The 16,179-nt window shown below is 43.5% G+C and overlaps 1 protein-coding gene across 3 annotated transcripts in view; it reads left to right on the top strand.

Annotated features, from left to right (window-relative positions):
• TOPBP1 (DNA topoisomerase II binding protein 1) overlaps positions 1 to 16,179 on the top strand; it is a 377,252-nt gene that overhangs the window by 130,654 nt on the left and 230,419 nt on the right. For all 3 annotated transcript variants that reach the window (XM_085630675.1, XM_085630678.1, XM_085630676.1), the window contains exons 7-10: positions 1,497 to 1,676; positions 6,221 to 6,390; positions 8,721 to 8,884; positions 11,241 to 11,488. In XM_085630675.1, coding sequence (XP_085486801.1) covers positions 1,497 to 1,676; positions 6,221 to 6,390; positions 8,721 to 8,884; positions 11,241 to 11,488 — 762 coding nt within the window. The remainder of the gene's footprint in view (positions 1 to 1,496; positions 1,677 to 6,220; positions 6,391 to 8,720; positions 8,885 to 11,240; positions 11,489 to 16,179) is intronic.

A 16,179-nucleotide genomic window follows, 5' to 3' on the forward strand; every position in this document is an offset into this window, starting at 1 on the left:
GTCAAAGCAGTTCAGCAGCAACATTGTTGTCTGTAAGTCCTCTACCCTTTTCTGTGGATTGTGGCTCTATACATACATTGCAGTGTGTGAGGAGGATTGGTAGGTGAAAAGCAATGGTCTGTTCTTTTTCTTTGTGGAAAAACGTTCAACCTTAATGTGATGCCTCCTACTCCAAGACTGAAGAAGATATGAACAAGGATATAAAGGTCTCCTACTTCAAAGGCTCCCAATCAATCCGATAAGAGATCAAGTGCCCAGACTCTGTTGCTATCCATATCTCTTATAAGGGCAGTGCTTATAATGGATTATGTACATCGTGAAAGGCTGCCTGTGATGAATTAAGAAGCCGTGGTTCTCGGAGTGGCTCACTTTAATGAGAGAACCTGTAATTATGTCACTGCAGGAACCCTGTTACTCACCTGATGAAAAAAACTTCAACTTTTGAGGTGAAACAGAGTAACATGCTTTAAAATTATATCTATTTGGATAAAGAAACTCCAGTTGCAGATTGGGTCAGTAGATTAACCTTGATCACATTAATATGAAGGAGACTATCAGATAAAAATGGCAATGGCTTCACATAAGACCTGAAAACAGTGGGTACAACTTTGGTGCACTCAGCATTATTAAGCACTGCTTGGATCCACTGAAACCCTTTTTATAGTGCTGACTATCTCCTGTAGCCCCCTTATTTGGTACAAAGGCTTGAAACAGACCCATTGGTGACATAGAACATCACATTGGACTTGGGTGTCACCTCTGATTATGTTTGAAGTTTGGGTTATTGATTTAGGAGACTGTTTCATGGACATTTAGCCACTAGGGCTTAAAACCACTAGGTTGCCTGGGATTGGATGCAGTAGTGCTAGTAATGTGGGGTAGAGGGCAGACCAGCATGTCCAGCTTAATGCATTCGCTGTGGCGCTTCAGCTCTAGGAAGACAAAGGTAGTAGGTAATCCATATTTAAACTACTCTGCCTATCCTAAAGGCAATTAAAATCTCATTGCTTATCTTGCACAGCTGACACTCTTATTGGGACATGGAGTGCAGCTAATTGAGTTGGGCAGTATCTAAATCAACCGCCTACGTCCTTCTGGAGTTAGCTCAGATTGCCGAACTTGCTGCCCTGTGAATGTTGAGTGTAATACCTTGATATTAATTCAAGTGCAGTGTTACCTGATGTAATGGGACATCAATAGTGAATGACAGGAACCACCATAGGTACTTCCCAGCATCCACTGACTGCTACAGGACCCAGAGAATCCCTGAAGTCACTATCTAAACCATACCATAAGCATGACGTGCAGTTTGATAAAGGAAGGGGCGGAAGGGGGTTGGTGGACAACTATAAATATTTGCTCATTAAACACCCTAGATATTGTTGGTTATTGCTTCCTTTAAATTGTTTCTCTGACTGTTTTGCAGCAGTATTATGTTACTAGGCTTTTATTTGTGTTACTGAATCTGTATTCTTTGCTATTCCAATTTGCTATAGGTCAGAAATATGAATGTGCTAGAAAATGGAATGTGCACTGTGTATCCATGCAGTGGTTCTTTGACAGCATTGAAAAAGGATTTTGTCAGGATGAGTCCATGTACAAGAACGATTCTGCTACAGACGCAAAAAGCAAGCCCAGTACGTCGACGCCAACACGAACTACTAAAAAACAAGAAGGTAAGTCGAAACCTAGATTATTACACCTTTTGCCGTGTATCATCAGCTCTTGTCAGCTGACTTGGAAATAGATAACTAATTTTTAATTAACTTAAATCCTCTTCAGAAATGTGTATGAGAAATTGTTTTGAAGGAATAAATGTATGTTTTCCTCAAAGAATTCTCTGATATTCATAAACAATTGAAAATATCAATGAATGTGTAGGGTCCTTGAACACAATGTAAAGTATTGACTGTTAAATTTGAAAATGATATGAATGAAGAAAAACATGCCTATCGAAAGCAACTTTTTTTTAATGCTTTCAGTTGTGATCAGTTATTTCAAAGTACATTCTTATTTAAACTTTTTTCAAATTTGAAGTAGATATTTAAAATAGTCTTCTTGGTTCCGGCACACCAGCATAGTTATTCACTATGTATAAGTTTAGTTGGAGTACCCAATAGAATTAGGATTACATGGAAATATCTGTTACTTATTTAAGAAATACAAATCATAACATAGAGGGAACACCCTTTGTGACACACCTGGGGGCTCACACGATCTTTCCCTTCTCCTCCAATCGGCGGAGTATCTATTAGGGAGGGAGGAAGGGATGCCCGGTAAAGTTTGGTTAACCTGTCCCAGCTGTGCACTTATCTGCTTGATGTGTCCAATCGTGATCTTGACATTCTGAACCGGTAGAATCTGTTCCCACCAAAGGTCTGGCCGCAATCGTGTCCCACACCTTCAGCGCACTTTAACATAGCCAAGTATCCTGTAGTCCCATATGGATTTTGGGAGATGATGTTTACTGATAATCGTATCCGTTGCTCAGAGTACATTACTCTGCTGTAGGGGATGGTGACCTACTCTGAAGGTCTTTAGCATTCCGGTGTGATTCCTGCCGTGTGATGCGTTTCAAGAAGTCGTACACTTGTTGCGTGTTAATAAAGAAATACTGGATACATTAATGCATACTCTATTTGCGCCTGTCGTAGTTTGTGTTTAACCGGGATGAATTTTCGTCTCGCTTCCTGCACAGTAGCTGTGAAGTCAGGGTAGATCGTGAACTCAGTTCCTTCAAAGTGGAGGTGCCTCTTTTCCCAGGCCATTCTCAGTGCAACATCTCGGTCTCGGTAATTCAGCGTCCGTGCAATGATTGGATGTGGTGTAGCCCCCGAGGGCAGATTGGGGCCCAGAGAGCGATGTGCCCTTTCTACCACCATCATTGAGGAGGAGGAGTCTGCCCCGAACGCTGTGCTTAACAGCCGCTCAACGAACTCTTCCATCCCCCCAGTATTTGTGCTCTCTGGTGTCCTAATGACGCGTATATTATTGCAACTACTGTGCGCTTCTAAATCTTCATTTCTAGCGGCGATAACCATGAGCACTTTGTCCATCTGGGCCATTTACTTCTGTACACTGGACACAGTATCTTCAGAAATCCGTTGTTCTGCCTCCTTGATGCGTTAATCATGTTTTTTCAGTTTATGGACTATGGAATGCATGCGGGTGTTCATTGAGTCCATCTTAGTCTCAATAGAAGTGAGGCTGTGTTTCATGGCTAACAGGAGCCCTTTGACTTCATCATCTTGGGCGCATGCTGGTTCTTGAGATTGTTCCACTCATGCGTGCTCAGGTTCAATCAATCAATCAGGGGTTTATATAGCGCGCTACTCACCCGTGAGGGTCTCATGGCGCTGGGGTGGGAAGGGGGGTGGGGGGAGCGACTCCGGATCAGTTGAAGAGCCAGGTCTTGAGGTCCTTCCTGAACGTGTGCAGGGTGGGTGAGCGTCTGATGTTCACAGGGAGCTTGTTCCAGGTCTTGGCTGCGATGTAGGAGAAAGCTCTCCCGCCAGGGCGAGGTCGGCAGAGCGGAGGTTCCTCTTGGGTATGTGGAAGGATACTCTCTCATTGAGGTATTTGGGTCTGATGTTGAGGGATTTGTAAGCGTGGGTGAGGAGTTTGAAGGTGACCCTCTTCTCGACGGGGAGCCAGTGGAGGCCTCGTAGGTGTTGGGTCATATGCTCATGACGCGGTTTCCCGAGGACAAGTCTGGCTGTGGCGTTCTGGATGGTTTGGAGCTTGTGTAGAAGTGTTCTGTTGATTCCGGCGTAGAGGGCGTTGCCGTAGTCCAAGCTGCTGGTTATGAGTGCGTGGGTGACGGTCCTTCTGCAGTCGGTGGGGGGGGGGGGGGGGGGGGGGAATCCATTTGAAGGTCTTAAAGAAGATGCGAAGGCAGTTGAAGCAAGTGGAAGCGACGGTGTTGATCTGGTAGTTCATGGAGAGGGAGGAGTCAAGGATGATGCTGAGGTTCCGAGCGTGGTCTGTAGGGGTGGGAGGGCTCCCGAGGACGGTGGCCACAAGGCGGAGGTGCAGGGTCTGAGGATGAGGACCTCGGTCTTCTCTGAGTTGAGATTCAAGCAGCTATCTTTCATCTAGGCTGCCACGCTCTTCATTCCTTCCTGGAAGCAGAGTCTGGTGTCTTCGGGATTCCTTGTGAGTGAGAGGATGAGCTGGATGTCGTCGGCGTAGGATACGAAGCTGAGCCCGTGTTGTCTGATGATGGCGGCGAGGGGGGCCATGTGAGGTAGTGAAGCAAGAGAGCTTGCCTTGATTAAAAAATAAAAAAAGTGAGCATTTACTGTAGCCAAGGAGAAAATATAGTGATCTGATTTCTCACTTAAATCTTGTAGTCACTGGATCAAATGTTGGCTGACCAATCTCAGCTTCACCATTCTTGCATCTTCTCATATCAAAAATAATAGTTATCAGGCCTTTGACTTTTATTCTTTGGGGCTTTCTGTCCACATTGGGATGGCAAATCTTTGGGTGCGAGGCCTGGGGGCGGAATAGAGACCAAGGGTAGCGAGGACTGTTAAGTGGAACTTTGGCACCAATCATCAGTCTCTGTTATTATCCCAAAAATTGGGATCCTGGAGGAAGACTGGCTTGCTTATTTTGAGCGAGTAATTTTATAGCACACTAATCAGCGTCGTAGGTGCTTTGTATCTAGGACCCTGATGAGCCCTGAAGAGCTCTTTATCTGTTCTTTGGAATCCTGGTGCCGGGACTCCCATCTGTTGTATCTGGCTGGAGAGAACATGTTGCCTTACACGACCAGACTCCAGGCCACGGGATTTAGTACTTTACCTACGAGAGGTACGTATTTGAGGTTTCCTACTTTAGTGTTGATTGTAAAAGGCCTTAAAATGGGGGTTGGCAACCGTCCTACCAGTACTGACAGGCACTGCTGACTCAGCTGAAGTGTCTGGTACTCTATACCTAAATGCAACATTTTCCATCTTGCAGTAGAGCCTACAGCCTCATCCAGTACCAGCACATTCTGAGGCGTGGACAGGTCAGAGATTATAATCTGTGCAGAAGAACAAGAACTGTAAGATGGTGTTTTACTAAGTGTGGCATACAAACACTTCATCATTGTCAAAGTGCGGGTTTATTTAATAAAACAAAAAGTCAAATCACTGAAGCCTGCAAAATACTCAGTTTGAATGTCTTTTGTATCATTCACTTCTGTAATAAAGGGGGGGTTCTTCCTCTACTGCACACCCACATCATATCACTTTAAAGTGTAAAGCCTTTCCTGTTGAATGCTTTGAAGACTAGGTGTTCACCACGCGCTCCGGAAACATTACTTTTTTAATAATTGATTTAGTCTTCAGGTCCGGACAATGGCTTTATTATTGCCCAATTCTGTGGTGCCCAGATTGACTTCAAAAGAATGACATGCTGACTTGCGCCACCTGGATTCAAAACGATGACCTTCACTCTGTGCTCATGTATACAAGGAGTGCATTAGTCCACTGAGCTATCATTCTTTCATATCTTAGCTTGATGCCAGTTGTGTGTATGCTATCTCCACCTCCTCTGTTGCTCCTTTTACTAAACGGATCCCATGTTTGAGACTAGAATGGAAAGTCTTTTTCCATGCCTTGCTCAGCTTGACAGCTTTTTATGGACTTTTCTGTGGATATTTTGAGAATTGATGTGTGCACACATCCCAAAATGCATATTGTACATGTAATAGGTCAGCTACACAAGAAGGCAGGTGTATGTGCACGGCTTTCCGCAGTTTTTACTACATGATGGAAAACCTTTTTCGATCATAAAAAGTATACCAATGCTTGCTGTGCATCTGTGGACCAGGAACTATTATTTCATACAGTAAAACACTCCCTCTGATTTATTACTTTTGTAAGTATTTGACAGCAGTTATCCCTGATATATAAAATATTTTAATAGGACATAGCTGAACTTAGTTTTATTTTTCAGAATATATATTAATTTTAATATTTTATGTGTACATGTGTCTGTGATTTTGATTGTTTCACTTCAGTCAAATTCATCAACGTTTGGTTCTGACATAGAGATGTCAGTCAATTACCTTGTGTTTTAAGTTGGAACAGTGAGATTTAATCTCACTGTAGGCAATTATAAGGTGAGTGGCTCTTAAAGATCTATAAAATACAAAACCTGGGCACTTTTATTTTGTTGTGTGTATAGTACAAAAATGTAAAGTGTTCTTTTGAAAAATGTTTTGCAGGTCATGCTTTGTCAGATGTCAGCAACATCTCCAACATCAGTATGAGCTGCATTAATGAATCTGCATTTAGCTCAGCGATGACCAGCAGGGTGGATCCCCCTCACGATGCTCTAGAAAACTTGGATGTTAGTTCTTTTCAAGCACCTGAGGACTTGTTGGATGGCTGCAAAGTAAGTCTGTTGCATCTTGAGGTATTTAGTAATTACATCAGTGACTTAGTATTCAAATCAATAGAGCAAAGAAGGTTTTTACATGAAAGAATGTACTGCCAAGTAAAGTCATGTTCCTTGTAAATACGGGGCCAACTAGGTACAAGCACACTTTCTCATGACCCTATCCAAGGTAATGATGGTTGCTTGGCAAAGGAAGGTTTTTAAGCCGTTTCTAAATTTGGCCAACTAAGCGGGTCATTAGGATGGCAGACAGACTGGAGTATTGTGGTACGATTGCGGATGGACGCCCGCCGCATGGCTGGAGGTGACGGACCTTCCGCAATCGGCCTCTGTCATCATTCTTCTGAATGCAACTGGAAGATCCTTACCTCACTTTACTCCTGTGGCTTGCGGCAACTGTCCTTCCAATGTCTTCTTTTTTAAATTATTGGAGACAAGCCATTCTCCATACCTCATGACTCTGATTTACAGGAAGCAGCAGGGTACAGCCTAGAGGCACCTCTGCCAAGCTACACACAAGAACAGTTATGAGCATAGACTATGGTAACATGACTTGTTTCGCTGTGCGCAAGCATGACTTCCATTAGGGGTTTTTGTGTCCTGACCTACCTGGCAGTGTGAAAAAGTGGGATGGACTGGGGCGCGGTTGTTCTGCTGGGTGCCTGTCTTGAATTCGCCTGTTTCCTACCACCCGATGTTGTCGCCTTCTCTCCTACAGTTTCTGGATTTGTAGATCTGAATCCCTTCAGATCCTGTGGGCCTCCACTGGTGGCTTCTTAACATTGAATTCCCAGCATGAGACTAGGCTCTCCAGCCGGATGACTTGCACTTACTCTGTTTAACTGCAAGGTGTTTTAGCCATTCTTGTAGTCTGCTGACTACATGTGAATCTTTTGCCTTCCAAACAGTCTTTCTCATTCTGAGGCTATACTTTTGGTTTTCACTTCATACCATTTTTTACTTTTAGATCGGCTTGTGTGTGCCCATTCAAATTGCTGGAGCTTTTAGTTTCAACATGGCAGCCCATTACTTACTGTGGAACTTTTCCTTTTGGGTCCATAACTGTCGGACATACAACAGGATCTCATTCTAGACGCTGAGAGTGTCAAATCTTTAACAGCTACTCATTGCTGCTTAGGTTGGTGTTCCTGCCTTTGCCCCGCCTTTTGTTCCTCATCCTTTAGTATCTGCTTCTCTAGACATTTACTAATGGGATGTACTCTGTGTGTTCTGAAGTTTGTCCCAGCTTTTTCCTCAGAGCTACAACAGATCTCCTGTTCTTGAGCTCTTCTTGAGAGTTCAAGTTTGGCGGAAAGAATCAGTAGACCCTTCAAGCTGAGAAGACCAGAACTCTAGCTTCTGCAATATCTGTGCTTATCACTACCTTGTGATCTCAGTGAGCATCCAGATATCTAGCATTTCAGTCTGGATTTCCATTGACTCATGCAAAAATAAATAATAAAGAATGTATGCATTCATGTTCGGATTCTTTAAATTGGTGAATCTTTCAATATGTTGAGGTAGTGAAGCAAGAGAGCTTGCCTTGATTAAAAAAAAAAAAAAAAAAAAATAAAGTGAGCATTTACTGTAGCCAAGGAGAAAATATAGTGATCTGATTTCTCACTTAAATCTTGTAGTCACTGGATCAAATGTTGGCTGACCAATCTCAGCGTTTCATGTATTGTAGGTTGGGGAGAGGAACATTAAAGGTGGGACCACTTCTTATTTTTGCACATATCTACAAACCGTTTATGATATTGGCTATAAACATAGTCCTAATAGTTATTATTTTTTGCTAGCTATTTCACACGTTGTAGAGTTGCACCTTTAGATTAAGGGGGTTCATGCACTTTGCTTGTCTCCGTAGCAGAAGTTAAGTAGCTTGTAAAAAGCATCTTGTATCGTAATACTTTTCCATATGAATGAAGCTTTTGCACCTCCTTTGACCACAGATGAGTACTTTCTTTCTGCTGAAACTGACATCATTAATTAATTATTTTTTCTATAAATTTTATTTAGGTACCTATGATTCTTGTATGCATTATGTGTACATGGATGCTGGTCATCCTTACAGTCCTGCTTTGATTTAAAGTTTAGGGAGAGTGCACTTTTATTTATAATATGGAGATTCTTAGTAGGTCGCATGATTTTAATACTTAAAGTCTTTTGCAAACACACGTTTATATGTAATCCTTTTGGAAGTTTACTTGAGATTTATGCTAAAATCAGCAAACAATATTTTGTTAAAACACCAATCTCTGTGTTAGTGCTGTCACAGATAGTAACCCTACAGCTTTTTTTTTATGTCCTACTTTTTATCTTTTTAGATTTATCTGTGTGGTTTTAGCGGAAGAAAGTTCGACAAATTGCGAAGACTTATCAATTGTGGAGGTGGAGTTCGCTTTAATCAGCTCAACGATGACGCCACTCATATCATTGTTGGAGAAGGCGATGATGATCTGAAGCAGTTTTTGAACAAGACCATACACAGGTTGGAGTGTCCAATATATTCTTTTTAATCCTAATATGATTTTAAGCAGCCCAATGTTTATCATACTGAGCAAATGACTTGTATGGGCATCTTGGAGAAATGTTAGATCAGTGTGTGGATATCTCAGGGCAATCATTTCAGTAATAGAGAAACATATTTTGTGTGTAAAGACCAAGGTACAGTGGGTGTAGGCTCTTCTAACAAAAATCCAAGTTGCAAGTGTCACTGTATTGTAAACACCAGAGTGATCTACATTATTCATGGAAATTAAATTGAGATAGGAGTGATTGCAAAACATGTTCATTTGTTTTTGCGCTTTGACTTGAAGTAACTTTTTTTCTGCATAAAGTCCTTTAAAACATTGGGAGGATTTGTAACCATTCTGCAAGTGATTGTTTGGCACCCTCTTGAGAATTTGGGAAATTAGTGACAAATGGAGTATGTTGAAGAATATCAGGGCAGTGGTGTAAATGTAAAGGTTTTGAGATTTAAATACCAATTTACAAGGAGATTTGGGCTTTCTCCCTGTGGGAGCTGTAGGGATATTTAGTGGCAAATAGTACATTTCAGTCACATTTTGCACCAGCTTTGTTCAAACCTTGGTAGGATGGACAGATCACTTAACATCAAGGTGACTGTTGGCAGCTCTTGTTGAAAATGGTATATTTTAAATATTTTAGGTTACTTACATTGGTCAAAATGGTGGTAGATCTAAATAAAACTTTACAGAGGATTGAGATTGTCTCCAACAATTTTTCCATAGCAAATTATGTAGTTTGTAGCATATTAGAAAAGTAAAATTGTAAAATCTATGACAACTGTATGACTACTTTAATCCCAGGTCTTAGCGCACTTTGCTGTTTTCCATAATGCCCTCATTATCACTCTTTACATCATACACATTTTAGGTTGCTGTGCTCTGCAAGCTTCCACAGTTCCTCCACCGTGCAAACTTCCACTCTTACGTGATCCGTTTTTCCGTCAGATCCTGTATCAGAGTTGTTGGTGGTCAGTGCAGCTTTGTAGAATGCATGACATTGGCTTTGAATTGTGGTAAAAACGTTGTACTCCACTTTTTCTTAACTTGTTTAGATCCAACTGACATGGTGGACTGACGTTTCCCTGACTACTTTTTAATATGCTATTGTATACCCCGGTGTAAGTCTCATATACTGACATGACATGTAACCACACCCACATTTGCAGGAGTTATACTGGGAGGATAAAGGGACCCAATTTTATGAAAACAATGGCAGTCCCATCCAAGGCACAAGTCAAAAGGGCCCAAAGTGAACGTTAAACGGGGTGGGGGGATCCAGTGCACATGGATGCTCCCATTGCTTCAGATATTAGTTTGAAATTTTACACTGTGGTTCAATTACGTTTTTGTATTTATCCAGCAAACACTTTGCAGGTTTCTGCTACATCCAGCTAGCACACTTTGCAATTTTTACATATGCCCAAGAGTTTCACTTTGCATTTTTGATTAATTCTCCAGTTCGTTGTGCTGCCTACCACATGCCTATTACTTTATGCCCAGTTAGCCCCCTTTGATATCCTATAGTTATATTGCTAGCACTCTAATTCGGAAAGCCTTCTTATCTTGTTTCAAAAGAAAAAAGCGGTCGTTCTGTGCCACAATGGCAAAAAAGATAGAGGCTTAAGTCATCTGGCTAGCAGTATTTTAGTGCTCTGTGAGCAGCATATTGCTCACAAGCTACACTTGTTCTCAACTCCGCTCGACCAAGCCTCTGTAATAGTGTCATTGTCCAATGGTTAATTAATTTTGACTTCCTGACCTTTGTGGATGGATGTGGACCAACATTTATGCGGCACACTTGACAATAAATATCTACTCTATGCACTTTTACAAGGACATTACTATAATATTTCTGATATCCTATACCTTGGGGCGCGACTCGTGGTTCTGCCCCTTGCTGACCATAATAAGCCAGCTTCTCAAACTTAGTTGCAGCCTAATATCAAGTGACATTTTCAGAAGTACTAGTTATGCTACTTTCAAGCTGTTTGTGACAACCAAGCACCAACCTTTTTTCTCACTGATCCATTTTATACTTTGGAAATAATAGAATCATGATCTTTGTACTATAGAAGTCGATTTTAATAGTTTTCTGTTGCTTTGTAATGAAAAGGAAAACACAAAACAATGCCTTACCTGTCAGCATTGAGTGAAACAACTGTGCAAACGGTTTGAAATCACTTTTTCCTCTGATGTAAGTATTGCAATTGGGCCAGTAAGCTTTAGTAAAATAATTCCATGAATCTTGGTTCTTTAAATTTCCTGGCTGAATCAGTTGTGTATCTGAACCTTATGTTTTTTTCTCCCCTACTTCAGACCCCATGTAGTGACGGCGAAGTGGTTATTGGACAGTTTTTCCAAGGGCTGTCTCTTGCCTGAAGAACAGTATTATCATGCAAACTACCGTCCAGCGGATATTCCAGCTGCAGTGCAGACTGTGCCCAATCCCGCCCTTCAGAAAATGAATAGCAGCCTTGCAAAGAAATCACCTAGGACGCCTGTGAGGCAACAGCAAGCAGATGACGAGCTGCTCTCCCAGTATATGGAGAGTGATTCATCATTGAGTAAGAATGCTAGCATTCAAAATAAAACTACTTGCTATTCAGTGTTCGTGCTTTTCATATTAGAATTGCATTTGTAACTTCTCAGTGACGGTACTTGCATGTTTGCACTCTTTAGTAACAGTTAAAGTTAATCTTCTTGTGCCCTAGTCCTTGTCCTCTAAGTTTGTTTAAGCTGTTGCACGGCATGGAACAGTTCCATATCACCTTCGGAGCATAGTAGGTTAAGAGTGGGAATCGAGGCCCGTGCTTGACCTACAACCCACCATTTCCAGCTAATCCACCACTTTGATTTAGAATTTGCGGTGGAAGGCATATTTAATTTCGCCCCTCCTCCCACGCCCCTTTTTTGTGATTGTTTCTTCTGTCCTTAATTTGTTCATGGCGCGGACCTTCTAAGGTTTGACCCCTTTTGTTCTTCCCTCAAAAAGGGTTGAGGCGTGGGCTGGCAGAGGGTGCATAGATGGGAATAGAGTTAAAATAATTCTTACTTTTATAGTAGGTAGTTTATGCTCTTCCGTGAGCCCTATAAATAACAAAATCCCCGTATGTGCTTTCTCTTGGGGTGACAAATGCAGAGAGAATGAAGTGTCTGATTTTGAGCTTGTGAAATCGATGTGCAGATTCAAAGTACCTTTATGGTGTTCCTTAGTGGAAGAATGTGCCTCGCTGGGAAGCTACCGTCTGTTCTGAGGGTGAGGGGGGGAAAGCACTTCGACAGAAGTCTGGATAGGAATTCTGGAGAGAAGTCTACACCTTCTCTTGCGTTAAGTGCTGTAAAAAATAAACAGTAAAGCTTGGCTATACATTAAATAAAGGTTCCGAAAATATAAAACTCCTATTACTGTAAGGTGATCTGCAGCTGTTTAAAGTCAGATTAGGAATATACAGACATACATGTACAAGACTATTGGTTTTTTTTATTTATTTTTTTAGATCTGGTTGCTCCAGTAAAGTTGTTCTTTGGAAACTGTCCTGAGGTTCCGCACACAGAATGCACGCTCAGGTTTAGCAGGGTTTTGGTGCAATTCATGACCTCATGCATGATGATGCACTCACAACCAGTGTGAGAATGTGCCTCTTTTGCATGGCAAGCCCCCACTTTTTGCCTGGTTTTGATGTTGTTTCAAATGTAGTACACAGGGTCCCTGCCAATCAGGTCCCCTGTGCCATTGCTCCTTCCCTAAAACAAACCTTCAATTGGTACTTCTGCTCAGTGCAAGTCCCTAGTAAATGGTACACGGTGTACTACGGCCTAGGGGCTGAAGGGGTCCCTTGGGACCCCTCTCACTCGAAAAATGCCACTGCCCTTGCAGCATGCAAGCCTCTGTGAGGGAGAAAACGACAAAGTGACAAGGCACCCTGCCTGGGTGCCATGCCAGCTACAACTGCCTGACAGCATAGGTAAGTCACCCCTCTAACAGGCCTCCCAGCCCTAAGGCACGGTGCACTATACTACAGGTGAGTTCATATCTGCATGAGCGGATATGCCCATACAATATTGGGCCCCATTGCCTAGTATTGTAAGTGCCAGTGTATCCATAAGAGAGTACATGGGCTGGTAACTCGACAACTCAAGTTCCACATTGGCTTACCTTAATACAGGAGTGTTTGGTACCAATAAATCCACACCAATGCCAGTGTGGGATTTATTGTATCATGTACCCAGAGGGCGCCTCAGTGGTGCCTCCTGAATCCCTACCAAACCTGGTGTGGTCTCTGACTGGCTGTAGGCACCCAGCCACCGCCAGACATGTTTCTGGACGCCTGGGTAGAGTGTCTCTGCTCTCTGGGACCAGAAAAAATGCACATTCTGGGTTGAGATATCATGCCTCCTATCCCAGGATGGGACAGTGCCCGAAGAGGGGAAGATTCACAGGCCTGCCGCCTTTGTAAAGTGGCCCCCAGCCTCTGCAGCAGATGGCAGCCCCTGGTTTACGCCCCCACTTTGGACGGGAAAACCGGTGGGCAAATTAAAAAAAAGATAGTAGGTGTGCCCAACTCTGCCAACCCCACCCCTTATGTGGCGGAAGTGAGGTGAAGCCCAACTTTCAGTCCCTGCCATCTTGAAGATGGGGGACTCCTCCAATTAGAGCTAGGTCTATGCTTCCTCCCACAGGAGGGTGGCATAATAGAGGGTGTAGTCACCCTAGGTAAGGTGCCCATTGGCCCTACCTGATACACCCCTAAAAGCCCTCCTAAATTTAGTATTTAGGTGGTTCCCCAAGACCTGGCTCTCAGATCTGCGACGATCCAAGAAGAAAGAAGACAACCTGCAGCAGAAGCCGGAAGACGACTGCTTGCACCCTGCCCTACCAGCCTGTCTCCTGCTCAGACAACCCTGCGACCTATCTTGTAACAGCCACCTCTGAAACCCCTGGGAGGACTTTTGCCTTCGAAAAAGACCCTAATCCCCCGTGGTCAGCGGGCGTGTCTGAAGAAACCAGCTCCAAGGACCCCCGGATCCAGGCGGATCTGCATCTCCTGCCCACTCTGTACCCGTCGCCCATGGCCTGAGTAGCTCACCTGTGCAGTGAAGTCTCGCCGGTGACCTTGACCCCGTGTCCAGCATTAGCTGACCTCTTCTGCCCTCCATGATGGTGCCTGCAGTGTGAATCCAGAGGCTTCCCCGACTGGCTCCGGTAAGAAGACTCCGACGTCCCAACTTACCTCTGCTGTCACTGGTCTTCCTCTTGCATCCTCCAGTACCATGCCTGCAGCCTCTTTGCCGAAAAACATTGGGCGCCCGACGTCGAATTTGCACCCAGCCGCACCTTTGCCGCTGGTCGTGTATGTTTGGTGCTGCTTTGTGGTCCCCGTGCTTAGCCTAACCCCCAAAGCTTGGCTACCTGCAACCAATGTACTCGCCTGCAACCAGTGTGGCTCCAGGAACCCCCTGTCTCCATTGGAAAGCACTGGGCTGAACTCCAGTTTAGACCTCTGCACCATGTTGCCCCTGTGCTGCTGGTGATGCAGTTTTGGTACTCACCTGACCCCTTGCCCTTGCTGACTTTTAGCTCCGAAGACTGGATGTGTGAGTTTGATACTTACCTGTTTAACCGCTATATTGTTTTCCCCCTGGACTCTATTCACGGTTTTACCACCTAGTGGCAATATCATATGCAGAGCCAGCTTCCTACAACCAGTTGTTCTCAAGAGGTCAAAGTGTAGCTAGGTGAACAGTGGATGAATGGGCACCGCCACCACGAAGCAGGACTGCCGTCAAATGAGAAATAAAGCTAGAAGGAGCTACAGTGGCTGAGAACACAGTTTTGATCAGTCTGCCCAACTTCCATCAGCGATGGTGAGGTCGTAATGGTGGCAGGTTGAGTGGTATAGTATTAGGCTGCAGAATTAAAATAAACTCTTTCCACAATTGTAATTGCCAACTGCTGTAGAAAACCTGTCTCTGCTTTCTGGAGAAATTTGGGGTACAGTTCTACTTATACTTTGGGTGTGAGATTTGCTCAAAGCCATTATTGTAGATTGAATAGGACAATAATAGTGATAGAAATAATTTTATACCTAAAGACAATAGGCTAGCATTCACCATTTAGGAACCCTGTAGAAACTCCAGCAAACAGAGTTCAGCAGTGGGTCTCAAATTCATCTTCTTGTCCCTACGTCAGGCTGACCTATTTTCGGGGCCACTAATACTACTGGACACCAATCAGTTAACTAGTTTACTTCTTTTAGTTATAAAACTCTCTGGGATTAGCAAGATGAGGAGACGAGACTTACTATAGGAGGAAGTAGGTGTTAAAAAAAACTCCGATCACGCATGCGCTTTAAAAAGGGCATGCTCAAGCCATCCTCAAGGTGATGTCCTCTTGCAATTCAACTTTCTCCAATTGATCGCTCTGTCAGGAGTATAAACAGTACGTTTTGTATTCTGAAGGCAATCCTTGCAAGACCTGTGCACAGAAGCTCTCAGAAAATGTAGAGAATCTCATTGGGGAAGTTCAGGATAGTGGTAAACAGGCTTCTTCACAGGGTAAATACAGCTTCAGAGGTTAGGAAGGCTGAATACACAATAAACAGCGCAGGTAAACTTTGTTTAGTATCAAATGGACTATAGTATAGCCAGAAAATGAGAGGGAGGAAAAAGTCCCATATCTACTTCGTCAGTTTATGACGCAGAGGACCTTCATGGCTACCGAGATACATCCATGTTGCATGAAAGAAGCCAGCAGCAGACCCCTGGAGCAAAGGAATAGTTAAGTCCAGCCATAGATCTTCAGGGTAGCTTGTCTGTCTTCAGACGATTACCAGAAAAATACAACCAGAGTCTGCGCGGAAGAGAAGTGCTCCAACCACAGAGCTTCACAGATGTTGTTGGGTAACATTTTTCTCAGGCAGTCGCTTCTTATGGAGACCCAGAAGCGGTAGCACCACTAGCTTCTCTTGCCACTTCCACCAAACATTGACCTAACACCATTGGCACTACAAGTATATGCTATAACATGGCTGTGCGCCAATTCCCAGTGTTCTGTCTGCTGCTCCTCTCCTTTGTCACTCGTGAGTAAGTCCTGACACACGCTCCAATGGCTCACATACAGTGGCCCGCCCAGGTTCTAGCACCATAGTTCCTTGACTTCTGGTACTTAACTGGATTGCACATTTGTCTTTGTTGTTAATGATCGCGTTTGTGCCAAGCAGGGGTTGGTCACTATCCTTTCTAACCCTCACCTTTG

The sequence above is a fragment of the Triturus cristatus genome, chromosome 10, assembly GCF_964204655.1.
Source record: "Triturus cristatus chromosome 10, aTriCri1.1, whole genome shotgun sequence".
NCBI classification, from domain to species: Eukaryota; Metazoa; Chordata; class Amphibia; order Caudata; family Salamandridae; genus Triturus; species Triturus cristatus.